Source organism: Protomyctophum bolini, assembly GCF_963924005.1.
Source record: "Protomyctophum bolini genome assembly, chromosome: 4".
Taxonomy (NCBI): domain Eukaryota; kingdom Metazoa; phylum Chordata; class Actinopteri; order Myctophiformes; family Myctophidae; genus Protomyctophum; species Protomyctophum bolini.
Genome location: NC_137865.1, coordinates 18,049,808 through 18,067,548, shown reverse-complemented (window position 1 = coordinate 18,067,548; position 17,741 = coordinate 18,049,808). Strand labels below are relative to the sequence as shown.

At 44.5% G+C, this 17,741-nt stretch overlaps 1 protein-coding gene across 3 annotated transcripts in view; it reads left to right on the top strand.

Moving 5' to 3' along the window:
- The window catches only part of LOC308314834 (A disintegrin and metalloproteinase with thrombospondin motifs 20), a 147,256-nt gene that overhangs the window by 39,718 nt on the left and 89,797 nt on the right, over positions 1-17,741 (top strand). For all 3 annotated transcript variants that reach the window (XM_080762575.1, XM_080762574.1, XM_080762576.1), the window contains exons 10-11: positions 3,797-3,944; positions 5,670-5,774. In XM_080762575.1, coding sequence (XP_080618701.1) covers positions 3,797-3,944; positions 5,670-5,774 — 253 coding nt within the window. The remainder of the gene's footprint in view (positions 1-3,796; positions 3,945-5,669; positions 5,775-17,741) is intronic.

Below are 17,741 nucleotides of genomic sequence, written 5' to 3'. Positions count from 1 at the left end.
CAGAATGTAATGGCCATCTAAAATATTTCAGTGAGAAAGCAGTTTCTTTACTCCCCCCCCCCCCCCCCTCCCCTTCTTGATAAAAATCACAATGTTCTAGTCAGATGCGTGGTAGAATTCACCCAAACCACTGTGTCATTATTCTTCCTTTATGTGGGTGTGCAGTAATGGGTGCATGCGGTCGGGGTCAAACCACAATTGTTTGATCAAGCAATGATACAGCAATGGCTGTGTCATTCACTGGGTCATCAATGGGCTGTGTCATTCACTGGGTCATCAATGGGCTGTGTCATTCACTGGGTCATCAATGGGCTGTGACACTCAAATGTTTTACTTAAGTAAAAGTATCAATACTGCAATATAGAAATACTCCGTTACAAGTTAAAGTCCGGAATTACAAAAAGTACAAAAGTATCTGCATCAATGTGTACTTAAAGTACCAAAAGTAAAAGTACTAATTTCAAGTTTTCAAATGTATACAAATATTTAGAAAATAGCCGAAATGCATATAGGGCTGAAGTGATTAACTTTTTAGTAATTATAATAAAAATCATCAAGTAAGTAATATTTGCAAGAGTTGTAGAAATAAAAGTATTGGATATTGGAAATACTCATGTAAAGTCCAAATACCTCGGCCTGGGCCCTGGCTCAGCGGTCCAGGCACCCTGGCCGATAGCCCGAGCCTGGCCGTGTGCCGCGGGTTCGACTCCCGATCCCGACGGCCTTTACTGCATGTCACCCCCCATCTCTGTCCCCCATTTCCTGCCAGCCTACTGTCTGTCTCAAAAACATTTAAAAGTACAAATACCTCAAAGTAAATTTACTTTCCACCACTGAATCTCGCCAAACTAAAAGTCTGATTTATGCATGGTCATGCCTCGTGTCTCGCTCTCGTTTCTCGTGTCTCGTTTTGCTCCGTTACGGAGAGTTGGTTGATTGATTGAATACTTTATTGGCAGAAATGTAAACCGTACGGTCAAACACGTCCAAAGGGATCACCCACAAAAGTCCTTGCGGTCTTGTTTCCATTTAGGTCCTGAACTTGTACTGTTCTTGAGGAATCGGGTTCCGTCCTGATTGCCAAACTGCCAAACATGAGCATGAATAGCTCATGAATACCTCTTCATGGTCATGGAACCTATTAATGTCCAGTCTCATAGGACAAAGACACAGAGACAACTATCTTTGTTCTTAAAGTAAACTCCCTTTAGAAGGCTGCCAATGGTTGCCATCTGTGGAAAGAAATTCAGCGCCGAGTGGGAACATGGATCCACTGTCTCGTCTATATCCACTTAAGTAGGGGTGGGGGTGGGGGGGGGGGGGTAAATCAAAAAGACCACATTCTCCTGTGAGTCTGTCTGTCTGTCCTGGCTTAATAATCGTATCCATTTAGGGTCCAGGACGCTGATTAGACAGATGACCAACTGATGAAAGACGTTCCCAATATGCGACCGTCTTTTCTGGTTCTTTGACAGGACACTTCATAGCTTTCATCGACCGTAGCCTCGACCTGCTGGTAATTGTTAACATAGTCGCATGCACTGAGCGGCTTGGCTGTTCTGTGTTGGCACGACACAAAGGTTCCTTACATTGTGGGAAAGGAAAGGAAAGGAAAGGAAAGGAAAGGGAAAATTTAAAACAAACGCTAAAAAGATGAATTGTAATTACTGGCCTTGTTACATCAGCTGTATAGAGCAGGTGTTTTCATCTACGCACTCCCCAGGAAAATGTGTAAGAGCAACAAGACATGTTGCGGAGATTACACATCTATACATGCGTCTCATGTCTCCGTTTCCACAGCACCGTGCAAATAAACACAACAAGAGAGGGAGGGGAAGGGTATATATCCATGGAGCCTGGAGGGCGGATGTCTTTGCTCTAATAGTGTTTGGCAGGGCTTTGGGGGGGTCTGTTTTTTCAAGCCTGAGAGACCTAGCAAAATGCAAGACTATAGGTACGTGCATCCAGTCCAGCTGTGCTTATGTTGTCTCTGTTGGAGGTGGTGGTGGGGGGGGGGGGGGGGCAGGGTGTGGTCCACCATACAATCGGTCATTACACTGCAGTGGTGGCGCTAGGCCCAGATCTGCTGGATGGAACATAGTAAAGCATGGGTCTTCAAAAGATGGTCTGGGGGCCGAAAATATACATTGTAAGTTTCATTACAGATCGATATTTTTGGTAAATATGTTTGGTGTAGACCGAAAAAAAAGAGCAGACCAAGTACAGAGACAAAGTTCAACAAGTTTTCTAAGTATTGAGGGCTTAAATGGTTAAACATGAATTCCACGTATTGTATAGAAACATCCTGCTTCATCTCTCTTTCATCTTTTGGGGTCCACATGGCCAGAGAAGCGTTTGAAGACCCCTGCAACAAAGTGTCTTTTTTACTTTCAGAGTAGAGATGCAGCTTAAAGTCAGACTGCAGTGGCTTTTTCTGCCATTTTATTTTGAAGTTTAAGTTTGAAAGTTTAAAATGTCTGGATGTCATCTTGAATGAGAGTAGTAGTGTAATCAAAATCAGCTGTGTTTGGAGGAACGTGCAGGTATGGGAATCAAACAGGTGAATGAAATCAATTCATTTCATAAGGGTAGCGGTACGTCATCACGCAGCACGTTTTCATTCAAAGGAAGTAATTCAAATTGGCTTGTTATGGACTTTTGATATGAAAATAGACACACATGGGAATGTTCCCATTGTTTTGGAAACTATTGTTAGGACCACGGATATGCTCTAAAAGTGTGAAAAACGTATTTTTCGTATTTCACTAGGTCTCTGTGTGTGTGTGTGTGTGTGTGTGTGTGTGTGTGTGTGTGTGTGTGTGTGTGTGTGTGTGTGTGTGTGTGTGTGTGTGTGTGTGTGTGTGTGTGTGTGTGTGCGTGCGTGCGTCTTGTGTGTGTCTGCGTGCATACGTCTCGTGTGTGTCTCAGTCTTGCTGTTACTGTAGAGTGTAGATCAGTGGTTCTCAAGATATACAAGCTTACAGCACAGCACAAAGTGATGCACTGTGAGATTGTGCATATATTTTTTGAATAGCCAACATATACATGGATGAAGTGGTAAAATGATTGTGATGCTGTATTAGGCTATTAGCACATTTTGCTGGAGCCCCAAGGACCCCTGCAGGGTAGTCCTCGAACCCCACTTTGAGAACCAATGCTGTAGATAACTTTACAGACCACCCACAGGGGAAGAGAATACACACATCTGAGGATGATCAGGCATGAGACAGACAGTGACACAGAGATGTTTACCATGGTTCTTGTTGGGAGATAACACATGGTGACATAATGGTCCATACAGGTATTTTTATGATTAAGGAGGGTGTAGGAAAATCGCTGGGTATATTTGGAGAAATTACACACACTGGAGCTTCTTTGGGGTTGTGCGTGCACGGTGCGTGCGTGTGTGTGAGCATGCATTATGAGTGTCGCATTATGTGGGTTGCGTGTTTGTGTATACGTTGTACTTGCTCGTGTGTTGCTTTGTACTTTCCTTTCTTGTTTCACATGCATGTTGTTGACAGTTAATTTGACTTTAACCACATGAAACTGTTGCTTTTCTATTCTGGTGGGGCGAACATTGGACAAAAATAAACGATCTACAAGCTTGTAGATCGGCCAAAGAGCTTGGTGTAGAGGGAATTGATGGATCCCTGGGCGACCCCCGGTAACAAAGTAGAGTAGTTAAACTAGTATAGAGTGACTGTGGCTGGTAGAATTATCGTTGGATGTCTTCCCATAAAATATAACGAAAACCTTTTTACAAAGAAACACTTTGCTTCATTTCCTTCTCTAGCACCGGATACGGAGAATGTCTGCTGGACGAACCTTCGCCTTCGGGGAGAACCTACGACATGCCCAGCCTCTTCCCCGGTCAGATCTACAACGCCAACAGACAGTGTGAACTCATGTTTGGACCGGGATCCCAAGTGTGCCCCTACATGGTAGGTTGAAGAACCCTAACCCTACATTGTAGGTTGACACTGCATTCTGTTTCACAGATGGTTGGATGCACAAAAAAAACAAGATCATTTTGAGTAGTGATTCTGATTCAGTGTGCGGTAATGTCAACCTCCTCTATTCCTGAGGGTGGGTTACATTTATCGTCTTTTGCACCATCTGGACGACATGACTGTTCCACGGCGTATAGTTCAAAACGACGTGTTTAGACATCTCAAATGACTCACCGGTAACCATGTCTCGAATGGGAGCACCACAGACCATAGCGTCATGCCCCCCGTCATGCCTCCCCCCTCTCTCAGGTGCTTTTTTCCCCTTTCCACAGCGAGGCTATTACATGATGAAGTCATACACACAACAAAGCATGCTTTCTGCTGTTTTAATAAGCAGAATGTGTGATCTACTGCTTGGGGAGGGGGCGGCGTTTCACCAGTCAATTTGCTGTGTGAAGCTTTTAACGAGCCACGGAGGAGATTGAACATCCTCAAAGGGTGCAGGTTAAGAAAACAACTCTCTGGTCCCCCTGGTCCCTCTGAGGAGCGTTGCTCATCTGACTGGTGGATGGTGGCTAGAGACCGCCAGAGAAGTGGTGGACAATAACTAAGTACATTTACTCCAGTACTAATATTGACTTGAGCGCATTTATTTTGTTTCCAAATAGCAATATTGGGGGTGCATACTTAGTTTAGACTAGTCATTGGTTAGACATGGGTTAAGGTTAGGTTTAGGTGTGCTGCCCCGTAGGAGGTTAGGTTTAGGGTGAGGGTTTGAGATAGGTTGTAGTTGTAGGACTAATGACTGGTCTATTCAATGACTAGTCTAAACCGAAAACTACCGGTAGTACTGCACCCCAATATTGTACTTTTGCAGGGTGCAGTGCTTAGTTTAGACAGTTTTTGGTTTAGACTACCGGTATTCATTTATGCACCCCCTGCAGAACATTTCTAGGAAGTGACTCTTGGGACTGAAACAACAACAAAATAATTGCTGTTTACAAACTACTGCCTTTACGGACCTGAATATCAGAGCGAATTTCGGGTGCGCCATTTACCCCGCCGTTTTCGGAACCTACTCCGAAAAACGCAGCAGTGTGCAAGGACCTTTAAGCCCTAATTCAGAAATAGTGAAAATGGCTGATCTACAAGGGAGCTTGCAGATCTGCTAACCACATATGCCCAGCTGTTTCAAATGTAGTGTAGAGCTGCTAATCACATGATTTTATGTTCTTTATTCAAATATAGTACAAATAGACGATCTACAAGCATGAAATGCGGTGTGAATTTGTAGCGCTTTTAGAGCTCACAATCCTCTGAAGATTTCTAAAGATCTTTTGAGCATTTACTTGTTGAGTATCCACTTTGTCCGCCACTGCACTATAGTCATGGTGTGGCTAAATCTCCCGGAGAGCCGGTAACAGGCACCTAGGTGGTTGTAAAAGTTCATGTCTGCTTTTCTTGTGGCTGCACTGTCCATAAAAGCAGTTACACACTAATTTCACTGCGGTATGAGATCCTGTCAGCACGGGATATTTATGCTCTGATGTAAAATTGTCAGATGATTTTCCTTGAGGAGTGGTTTGTGAGGTGACATAAACCCCAGGTGGGTCCAGGCGGGGGATTGGGGGTTAAGAGATTAATTTAAAATAGATTATATCATGGTGGGACTACGTGAGAACTCCCAAAACTTAACATTTTGACTTTTTTCCGCAGAAACAATGCAAAAGGTTGTGGTGCACGAGTGCAGAGGGGGACCATAAAGGATGTCGCACGCAGCACATGCCACTCGCCGATGGGACTGACTGTGGTCATGGAATGGTAAGTTATAATGTACAGTACAACTGGTGTCCATAAGATCATTCTCAAAAAGTAGTATTTTTTCATTTTTTTGCCATCTCAGCTAGGCACTTTATAGTGTACTTTATGTACACTATAAGTATACACTTTATTATGAACTTTGGGCAACTTTGGGCAACACAAAGGTAAAGGACAGAATGAACTAACTTTGTGAAGCCCACCACACACCGGCTGCGGCGGCCGTGTCCGCCGCGCGGCCGCCTCCATTATTTTCAATGAAGCTATCGCACACCGGCTCCGTCCGCCGCGCCGCGCCGCGCCGCCTGGCGCGCCGATAGAACACAGTTCTATTTTCCAGGCGGTGCCGCGCAGCAACGTGCCGCGCCGCAGACGGTCGCAGACGGTGTGCGATGGGCTTCAGATCCACAGTATCCTGGGCTCAATGTGTGCAGCAGACACAAATGCTTGTGTAATTGAAGGTGTCGATTTTTGCAACTTTTTTACGTTTTTGAATTGCCATTTCATGTGTTTTCAGTGTGGGGAAGAATTATTTCAACAGAACGGAACAGAACATCATAATCTCTCTCTCTCTGTAAGCACTCAGAACAAGTGTGATTATTTTAATCGTGGTGAACACCAGGACAATTTGGGAAAGAATGTTGAAAACCGCAACATTTTAATATTTTCCAGATACTTGAAACAGGGACAATCCCCAGCCAACGTCTTCTCACCGTGTAGAGAAGAAAGTCTGATCCTTTCAGGCCTGCTGCTTTTTTCTTTCCCCAATTCACTTCTAACTCCCAGCAGAGAGGAATAACTTAACATGCATTTAGTCTCCAGCTGCATTCTGGTCTAAGGCAGCCCATGTAAATGTGGTCAGGTGATGGCCCTGGTTAGGAAACCTGAAGCTTTTAGCCTCGGCCTTGTTGTGGGGGCCCCCGTCTATCCCATTAGCCTACATGTTCTCCTCGCTTTGAGATGCTATGGTAATTAAGTGCTAGTGGTTGGCATGGTATGGATGTGTGTCGAGGTTAGGGGAAGCGAGAGACAGAGAGAGAGAGAGAGAGAGAGAGACGAGGGAGGGTCTTGAGGGGGGCAAGGTGAAGGCACGGACGCCTTTGAAAGAGGATGCCGCCCGCCGTTCACAGTTGAGTCACCTTGTTGTGAACCCGTGACCCTGAAACCTCCTTAAAAGACGGGTGAGTGTGTCAGTGGTCAGGCTGTAACAGAGCCCAGGGGCTGGGACCGCGGCCGCCTTAAGGGGGGGGGGGGGGGGGTGTACGTAATGTATGAGAGAGAGACGGGAAAGGAGAAAGTGAATGTGTGTGTGTGTGTGTGTACCCCTGAATGTAACCCCCTCAAGGAACTCATCCAGGAATTTAAATACTATGTATTTAATTACCGGTAGTTATTTATTTAAAATAATAATAATAATTACAAAAAACTCTTCTTGACAAATCTTCTCTTAAGGTCACACAATCCTTTCAGAAGAAGGTCTGCTGCCTAAAATGTATCAAATTGGGAGTCCTTGTTTGAGAATCACTTGTGTAAAAACCCTAATCATGTCGTCTTTCTACGTATGCCCTTGGTCTGACTCCCCGGGTCACTTGACCACCGTGGGTCTGGGAACAGCTCCGTGTCTCTCCAGGGACGAGCCGTTAACGGTGGATAGCTAACATCTTAATCCAAGCACAACAACAGGGTACAGGACCCTGTCCCAGGATAACAGCTCCCATACCACCCTGTGTCTCATTAACTGGCCTGTGTGGGTGGGAGGGAGGCATGGGAAGTCATACACCATAGCAAGGGTTTGAAAACTTTGGCTACATTAGACTGAGATACATTAGGCGAGGAATGGACAGAAATTAATGTAGAATGAAAAATGCACTTTATGGAACTTGAATTTTTTTTTTTATTGAATATTACAACCATATATGGGTAAAACCTTGTCTGTTAAAAGTACAATCTGGGACTAATTTTAATGAATATAATGTTATTTAATTTTTAACCAATCTGGTAGAATGTTAAGCCTATCCTATATTAATATTGCCTAATGGATGGGTGGACGGATGGACAACATGCACTGATGTCAGACAAACAGAAACTGCATGTGCATGTGCTTAAATTCACATTTAGAATTTCTTTCAGAGATGATAGAAGTGATGATAGAAGAAGAAGGTGATGGATGATGATGGTCATGGAAGGGGAACCTTCTGAAAGCTTCACGGGCAAAGATAATCAACTTCAAAATCTAAAAAAGACGGTCAAAATGACCTCTCAGACATGCTAGTGCTAGAAGACTAGAGGGTGCGTTGGTCGGTATTGGCCGTGGAGTGTCGGGTACCGTAGATCACCTGCTGTTTGACCTACATGGGACGTAGACATGCGGGCACGTCGGATTGGACACATTGTTAGTCGGGAGGTTGTCACAGCTGTCTGTGTCTCTGTCAGGTGTCGGACATCAACCTTACGGGCTGTAAAGAACCCTTTGACAGCTCCTTTGCTTTCATGGCAACACCACATGCTCTACATGAGACATTTACTGTATGTGCCACTGTTGCTTTATGTAACTTGAACAAAGCAACTGTGTGTGTGTGTGTGCGTGCGTGCGTGTGTCTGTGCGAGCACGCGCGTGTGTGTGTAGTGGCACCACCTTTGTTTATGGTGCTGGGGGCTCAGTGTCATCCATATTCAGGGGACTCTTTTGAAGTGAAGAGAGTTGAAAGAGGGGGGGGACCCAGTACGGGCACCTCACCTGCCTCATACAGAGGCCTTTCATGTGGCCACGCTGCGCAGGACCAAAGCTTTCCCTGTGTCTACGTGCATTTGTGCATGAGTGATATCTTTGTGTGCATGTTGCGTGTGCTCTCTGTCAGGTCAGACCCCCCCCGCCCCCTCTCTCTCTATACCCTATCCTGTTTCGTTTTACTTTACGTCATATTTAGTCTGTTTATCTGTCTGTGTTGCTGTTTACATGCTCAAGCTTCCACAGTTTTGTTCTCGATTAATTCACATTCAATTCCATGCAAATACATTTAATTTAATTCATCAGGGCTTTATTTTGCATGGGGAAACATACGTTTACATATAGCCAACATGAGTGTAACATAAATATATAATATGCAAATGTAAGAATTGTCTGTCTGTCTGTTTCTCTCTCTCTCTCTCTCTCTCTCTCTCTCCTTTCAACAACATTTTAATCTGCTCTATTTATCACACCTTCTCTCACCTCCTCTCCCTGTGAACTCGCTCCACTACCTCTCTCCTGCTACAAGTCATGTGGTTTGGGTCCGGGTGGGAGGGGGGGGGGGGTAGTATGTGAGGGTCAGGCTCATGGCTCTGAGGTGTGTCCCACGCTGGGAGGGGGGCGGATTAGTGGCATGGAACCTACGTACACAACACACCCAGGCAGGCAGCAGCAGGCATACATGCTTTATGGTTAAAAAACGTGTCAGTTTGTCTTAAGTTCAAAGCCCTGCCATGTTACTTCATACCATGAAAGGGCGGTGCCAGCGGCATCTATCCTTAAAAGCATACATACCGTCAACAACGTACAACTTAAACGACGACTTCACCCATTTTCAACCTGCCTTTGTCCCCACTGATGCTCATGATAACATTCCACTATTTCAAAGATTATTTTTCTAGCTGGTAGCTTGGAATCCCCATCAATTGAATCATTGGTAGGCAGGTTCCTGAACTGTCAATGTCCCTCCCATGAGAAGCAGAGGAAGTAGACGGAATGCACCTAGCTAAGACCCGCCCTCTCCCACTTAGTCACTCCCACTTAGACACTTAGACATTCATTCTAATATATATATAATATAGATTTTACACATTAAATACTGGTTCATTTTTGGAACTAGACCTTCAAAATCTCTTCCAAATCCGTCAACAAGGCCTTCCATATGCAGTGGGGAAATATGTGCGTGGCATTTCTTTTTTTATTATTAAACAATGTTTTATCATATAGGAAAACTATTGGTGGAGAGGTTTGTCTAACCCATGTTATGCTTAGCTGTAATTGGACTATAGCAGTTTGGGGAGGGGCTTAGCTATAGGTCAATTAGTGATGATCTTATGATGATCATTAGTAAGGGCCAACTACATGGAATTGATTAAAATAAGGTTGAAAATTGGTGTGTGTGCTCCCTTAACCATAATACACATAATCCCAATTGTAACAATAGCCGTTTTACAAACTAGACGCGTTGTGAGCTTGTAGATCTGCTATTTAAAAATACAAAATAAAAATAAGCCTTAGTTTAAAATGAAAACATCAAATGTCACTTTTATCTTTTTCGCTCCTGTGACGGAAACTGTGGCTTCAGGTAACCTTTCATAAACACAGCTGTGTGACCGTCCAAGACGAGGGACCCTCGCTCACAGGAGGGTTTGGGCTGAATGAGAGGCTGAAAACCCCTCCCCCCTAGAGCAGGTTTGTTTGTATACAACTGGTCAGAAGTAGGCCACCGCTCGCCGGTGGCTTCAGGGGTCCAGTTTGTTCCCCTCTTATGCCCTCTCGTTCCTCACTTCCTGACTGCTGTCCCTCGACCTATACACTGACACTATTAGAAGCAACTTTGGGCTGAAGTGTATATAATGTATTATTTGGGCTTGCTTCTTGGTGTTCTTTAAAAGCAGTTGTTCTCAAACCTTTTCATATTCACAGATATATATGTGTTTCACCGTGGCGTGGACTGCCCGGACCCCAGATAATTTGTGCCAGGGACCCGATCTTCAAGTTCACACATTCGTTTCCTCTCGCCGCTGTTGTGCATGCGGGATATCTTTGTGTGTGTGTGTGTGTGTGTGTGTGTGTGTGTGTGTGTGTGTATCGTTGTGTGTGTGTGTGTCTCACTCTCGCGGGGGTGCTGGAGGGAGTAATGCGGTCACATGACCTTCTCGGCGGCGAGTCTGTCATCTGGCCCAGTGGGCCGTGCACTAACGAGGGCATCCCATCACTTGTTGTCTATAAATACCGCCACCATCTAGCGCCCCTCGCCCCCTCCGCTCTTCTCCTCCCCTTTTCTTCTCCTTTACCCCCCCCCCCCACACACGCAACCTATCCCATCCCCCTTTGCTCTTCTGACTTCAAAAAGACCCTACCCATGTGTTGAGGGGTGATGTGTGTGTGTTTTATGCGTGTTTATGTGTGTACTGAATGGGTTGTGTACACTTTGTCCGTGCGTTGGTTTTGTGTGTTGGTGCGTGCGTGCGTGCATGCATGCGTGTGTGTGTTTGTGTTTGTGTTTGTTGTATTACTATAAGTTTGTTGTGAGGTCCAAATGTCCCCACAGATTATGAGAAATAGACAGTTTTCCTGGTCCTCACAAGAAAAAAAATTGTGTTATGGGGGGGAAAAAAGGTTGGGGCCAAGTTTAACGGATTATACATTTAGAAGTTAGGTTTATGGATTAGAGATAGTTATGCCTGATTTATCACTGTTTTTTTCAACTTGCTTTTACAGTTGAAATGTCCCTAAAATTGTAAACAAAAAGTGTGTGTGTGTGTGTGTGTGTGTGTGTGTGTGTGTGTGTGTGTGTGTGTGTGTGTGTGTGTGTGTGTGTGGGTGCGTGCGTGCATGCATGCATGCATGCGTGCGCGGATTAGGGGCCAGCCAGCATGGTCAATCAGGGGCTGTCAAGCCAAAGTCAGGAGCTGCATCCACAGGCGCTCCCTTTGAAGAGAGGACAGTGCTCTGTGGGTGGCAGCGAGAGGGAGGGAGGAGGGGTCAGGGGGTGGTGGGTGTTGGTGGGTGGGGACGGGGGTGGAGAGACTAATAGTAGCTGCTGAACTTGAATAAACCCCCAAATGCTTTGTTGTGAATGTTCTCGTCACACTCGATTCTGTGGAGTGTGTTCTTTCGTGGAAGTCTGTGTGGCTTTGAACTGTAGTACTCACAGTTATTGAGGAACAGCAATGAACAGCAATGTCCGTGTTAACCTATATGTGACCATGTATACAGTGTGTGACTATGTGTACCAGTAGGGGCAAAAGTGGTGCTGTTGTGCCAGAAACAGAGAGGGGGCAGGGGGAGAGGGGAGATGCACCGCTCAGTTCACACGGGACACGGGTGTGATTTTTGTATGCATTAGACCAAGGCCCCCCCCCCCACTCCAAATACAGTGAACCTCTTGCACACTCCCGTTACAGGCCCGTTAAGGGTCCCATTTGGTTCCTAAAACTATCAACCATTTAGCTGGGGCCCCCCGTGGAACCCCATCAAGGACCCCTGGGAGTCCCATGTTGCAGACTCCACTTTGAGCATGACTGAAGGTTCTGTTGAAATCGCTCAATCTATTTTCCCCTTCCTTATAGTTTGTTTTACATGATTCAATCAGAAATTCAATAGTTTCTGATTTCATACTATAGAGAGTATGCACTTGTGTCACTCCCCCCCCCCCCCCCCCCCCTATAGCTGCAATGTTGTTCTTTTAATACAATCAAATTGGACTTTTCCGTTGGCTGTCAAGGCTAGAAAGTAGTTTTTTGCCACTCAGAGTTCCCGGGATGTTGTCTCGTCAAGTAACCTTTTTCTTGTATTTCCAGAGCATTCCATGGGAGCAGAGTGGCGACCTGCTCTGGTTTCAGCCAATCGCAGTGAGATAGTGAGGTCTCTGGAAAGCCAAGCCAGGGGCAGCATGGGAGTTTGTTGGCCAAGGCGGCAAGTGTTGGCTCAGTCCTCCTGGCAGTCTGACAGACTAGTCGTACGATGCTGGTATTAGTATTGTGTGTGTGTGTGTGTGTGTGTGTGTGTGTGTGTGTGTGTGTCACTATACTTGTGAGGGCCACATGTCCCCACAAGTATATTAGACTTTTATAAATAAGACATTGTGAGGACAGTTGTTTTATGGTTAAAAAAAGGCTTACACTTAGGAAGTGATTCAGGTTATAAAATTATGATTAGATATTTAGTCATACAAATAAACGATATACCGGTACTATATTCTTATGTACCAGTGTCGTACACCGAAAATAGCTGATCTGCTATTTTCTGCTTTATTTATTTTCCATTCATAAAATTGTAGATAGTACAATTTCTTCATCCTACAATGTTCACGTCCTTACAAGTATAGTGAAGCGTGTGTGTGTGTGTGTGTGTGTGTGTACAGTGTGTACAGTGTGTCTGCTCTGGAGGAGGATTGGGAGAGCGGTATCGGTGTCACTCTAATCTCTGGATGTTTTGCAGGATGTTAGCCACTTTGATTAGCCGTCATCGCAGACATATCCCTGGATTTGGGCTAACAAGAGGATTGTTGTTTTAGCATTCATGCCGTTCTGCCGGTGGAATTAACTGTGTCCGGTGGCTACTGAGTGGAGCTTTCAATGCTCATGGCGCTGTCAGATCACCGGAGGGGCAGAGATGGGTGTGCATGGTCTTTTTGCACGGCACCAAATAGTGACGGGTGCACTGTAAAACACTTGGACCTGAAGGCATCCATTTGTGCACTCTCAGAGTTAAATTGAGAGTTGCAGTTTTGTATATTGAGATTGCAGCTTCTATATTTGCTATTTTTGGCTAATGTCCCCTCCATAAAATGGATGCTGGGATAAGTGGTTTATCACTTAAAGCCTTTTACGTCACACCGTGAAAATTGTTGCTCTGCAAGCTCACAATGCATCCCATTGAGCCAGGTGTGAGTGTTCACCTGCGATCGAATAATCATCTTTTATGACATGCCCAGTCGTGGGATGCTATGGTTCACATGGTTAACACCCTGCATTTTACCGTGTAAGTACAATATCCCTTTGTTTTTCAGTTATTCGTATCCAAACACCTGTATTGTACTGCAGCGTACTGTAGTGGAGGCTGTTGAAAGAGCATATAGGCATGTGTTTGTTGACGTAAAATGAGAGAGGAAGAGACCAAAGGTAAAAGTGTCTCGCAAAAGTACAGGTGAATGACACAGCTGAGCTGATGGATGCCAAACCACTCATTCATGGTAATGACAGCTTTTCCACTCCGCTTCGACAAAGAGACAAGCAAGGGATAGGACAGGATGGAATGGAGGAGGAGAAGAGAGAAGAGCACTGAAGAGAAGAGTGAGAGGAGGAGGGAAGGGAAGGTTAGAAGAAAGGAGTGACTTGGATTTCATCATGCTCTGTTATGCCCACCACCTCACCCCTCCCCTCCCCTTCCTCTCGCTGTCCTACCCTTGAAACATGAGGAAAGAGTGCATGGAAGTATGCGTTGAACAGAGGAAATATGCATGCTTGGGCTGAAAGATGAGTCTGTGTACTTCGGGTTCAGTTATAGCTGCACTTGTTTCCAGCGGCAGCCCTCCCATGCAGAGCTCTGTAAACAATCTCAAACTTTGGCTCCTTGAAGTCTCTCTCTGCACCGGTAACCCCTGTCTGTCTCTCTCTCTCTCTCTCTGTCTGTTGTAAGGTAAACCCTGAACCCTTCGTAATTATGCCGTCAACATTATTAGAAACATGTATAGTGTGAAACTATAGGAAAGGATTTGTTCTATAATGGGAGTCTATGAAGTGGGTCTCAGTCTGCAGAAATTTTGACTTGAAAGGAGATCCATCTATAAAGGGGCATCTTAAAGGAGATCTCTCTGGAAATGGGGGGTCTACTCTAGACCCTATATCAGTCTCGTGGCCAAAGCCAAGGCCAAATCCGGAGCTGCAAGAACGACCCAGGGACATGAAAGATGATGCCTTTTGGAAACGTACGTGTCAAAATGAAAGAGCCGGCCGGAGAGGGCCTTAAAAAAACAGAAAAAAATCAATCCCCTGCCCTCTCATTCCTGCAGTGATGTATGGCTTAGGTTCACAGGTTCCCTGTGTAGCTTCCTGCCAATTACAGGGCGCTAAAACTTCCAGCGCAGCCAGCTGATGACCTGGGAGCAGATGCTGCTGTGCTTACAACAACCTACCCCTTCTAAGCACTGTATGGATGGTACTGGGTTAACTTACAGTACAACAACCTACCCCTTCTAAGCACTGTATAGAGGGTACTGGGTTAACTTACAACACCCTACCCCTTCTAAGCATTGTATGGATGGTACTGGGTTAACTTACAACAACCTACCCCTTCTAAGCACTGTATAGAGGGTACTGGGTTAACTTACAACACCCTACCCCTTCTAAGCATTGTATGGATGGTACTGGGTTAACTTACAACACCCTACCCCTTCTAAGCATTGTATGGATGGTACTGGGTTAACTTACAACACCCTACTCCTTCTAAGCACTGTATAGAGGGTACTGGGTTAACTTACAACAACCTACCCCTTCTAAGCATTGTATGGATGGTACTGGGTTAACTTACAACACCCTACTCCTTCTAAGCACTGTATAGAGGGTACTGGGTTAACTTACAACAACCTACCCCTTCTAAGCATTGTATGGATGGTACTGGGTTAACTTACAACAACCTACCCCTTCTAAGCACTGTATGGATGGTACTGGGTTAACTTACAACAACCTACCCCTTCTAAGCACTGTATGGATGGTACTGGGTTAACTTACAACAACCTACCCCTTCTAAGCATTGTATGGATGGTACTGGGTTAACTTACAACACCCTACCCCTTCTAAGCATTGTATGGATGGTACTGGGTTAACTTACAACACCCTACTCCTTCTAAGCATTGTATGGATGGTACTGGGTTAACTTACAACACCCTACTCCTTCTAAGCACTGTATGGATGGTACTGGGTTAACTTACAACACCCTACTCCTTCTAAGCACTGTAAGGGTGCTACTGGGTTACAACTCCCTACTCCTTTGTTTGTTTGTTGCTTTTCATCCTGATTCTATCCTCAATGTAGTCGTGATGTCAATTAATTCATTCATTAATAATAGGACAGGATAGCCCACGGGCTAGGATATTTTATCTTTTACCAAAAATACACAAAAGCCCGGATTCATGGACAATACCATATGAAATTCCACCCGGGAGACCAATTGTGTCGGACTGTGGCAGCGAGACGTATCAGACAGCAGAGTTTATTGAATATTTCCTGAACCCACTGTCGATAAAACACCCCAGTTTTATAAAAGACACTTACGATTTTGTGGACAAAATTAAAGCTATTAAAGTAGGAAAGGAGGCCCTTCTATTTTCAATAGATATAGACAGCCTCTACACAAACATTGAAACAGAATCAGGACTCCAAGCAGTCAGGGAAGTCTTTAGTAAATACCCAGACACAAGTCGACCAGAGGAGGAAATACTCCAATTACTAGACTTAAATCTAACCCAGAATGATTTTTCCTTTAACAACAAATTCTATTTACAAATCAAAGGCACGGCCATGGGAAAGAGATTTGCACCATCTTATGCAAACATTTACATGAGCATATGGGAACAGACCGCACTAGAAAAATGCAGACTTAAACCGACACATTACTATAGATTTCTAGATGATATATTTGGAATATGGGAACATAGCCAAGAAGAATTCCAGGAATTTATTGATGTTTTAAATAGCCATCATAGATCCATAACGATAAAATATGTGACACACACAGAAAGGATTGACTTTCTTGATGTAACAATCTTCAAGGGCCCAAACTTTAACACAAATGGGAAACTAGACTTAAAAGTATTCTTTAAAGAAACAGACACTCACGCCCTATTACACAAAACGTCATTCCACCCGACACACTCCTACACAGGAATAGTCAAATCACAACTACTAAGATTCCATAGGATTTGCACGCAAAGAAGTGATTTCAAAATAGCTTGTAAAACTCTATTTAATGCCCTCAGACTAAGAGGATACACTAGGACCTTCCTCCGGAAAGCCCAAAAAACCTTCTTAGAAATAAAAGTGCGAGATACAGGCCCCAAATTGGCCCTGATAACCAGTTATTCAACACAGAGCACACTAGCCAACAACAGAATAAAAAGGAATTTTGAGAACCGAACAGACGATCTTCTAAAAGATTATAAAATTATATCGGCCTACAGAAAAAATAAAAACCTTAAAGATTATCTAGTACACAGCAAGCTAAAAGAAATCAACACACCAGCACGCCAGGGACCAGAATACTTCAAACCCAAACAATTAGTAAAAAATAGAACCACAAAACGCGTCTTGGAGATTAAACAACAAATAACAGCCAGAACCAGCAACTGCATTTATTTAATCACATGTGAAAAATGTGGTTTACAATATGTCGGAGAGACAGGTAAAACAATAGGTACTAGGCTGGGACGACACAGATACAATATTAACAATGCCAAAAAGACAACCACAAGATTGGTGCAACATTTTATGGCGCACGGCATTGGAGCTCTAAAATGCGCTGGACTTCAACACAATCCTAACTGGACAGTAGGACAAAGACGTTTTAATGAAAAACAGTGGATTAAGAACCTCAACACGGATTTTCCTCGAGGCTTAAACATGCCTAAAATTAGATCTTGAACACTAAAAAACTTAAACTCAGGATTAAACTGGAGAAATCTAAAAGTGATTGGATCAGACTTCCTTCGGATACATGGCGAATGCATTTATTCCTTGCATTGTGCCTACACATGTCGCGACCTGCGGTCGCGACATGTGTAGGCACAGTGCACTGAAATCTTTTAATTCCCCCCCCCCGAACACGGACCAATTGTGTTCGTACAGACAAAGCTCGACAAAGCCAGATACACCGTGGTTGGATTCGAACGCCCAGACTCCGCGTGGTGGGCAGGTATATACTTTACCACTGCGCCACCTGAGCGACCCCAAAAACATAAGAATATATATTACATATACCGTATGCGTATACTTTGGCAGTATGTTTTTACGTGTGTGCTGAATGTGCGTGCGTGCGTGTGCGCACGCGCATGTGTTTGAATGTGTCGATGAGTCAGCAAGAATGTGTGTCTGTGTGTGTGTGCGCGCGCCGCATGCATGTGTGAAATTCCTAATTTGAAACACATGCGCGCAACAGCTGGATAGGTTTTTCTCACAAGACCCTTAAATGTCTCACCGCGCTCCCAATTGAGGGCACACAATCTGACAACCTTTGTAAGA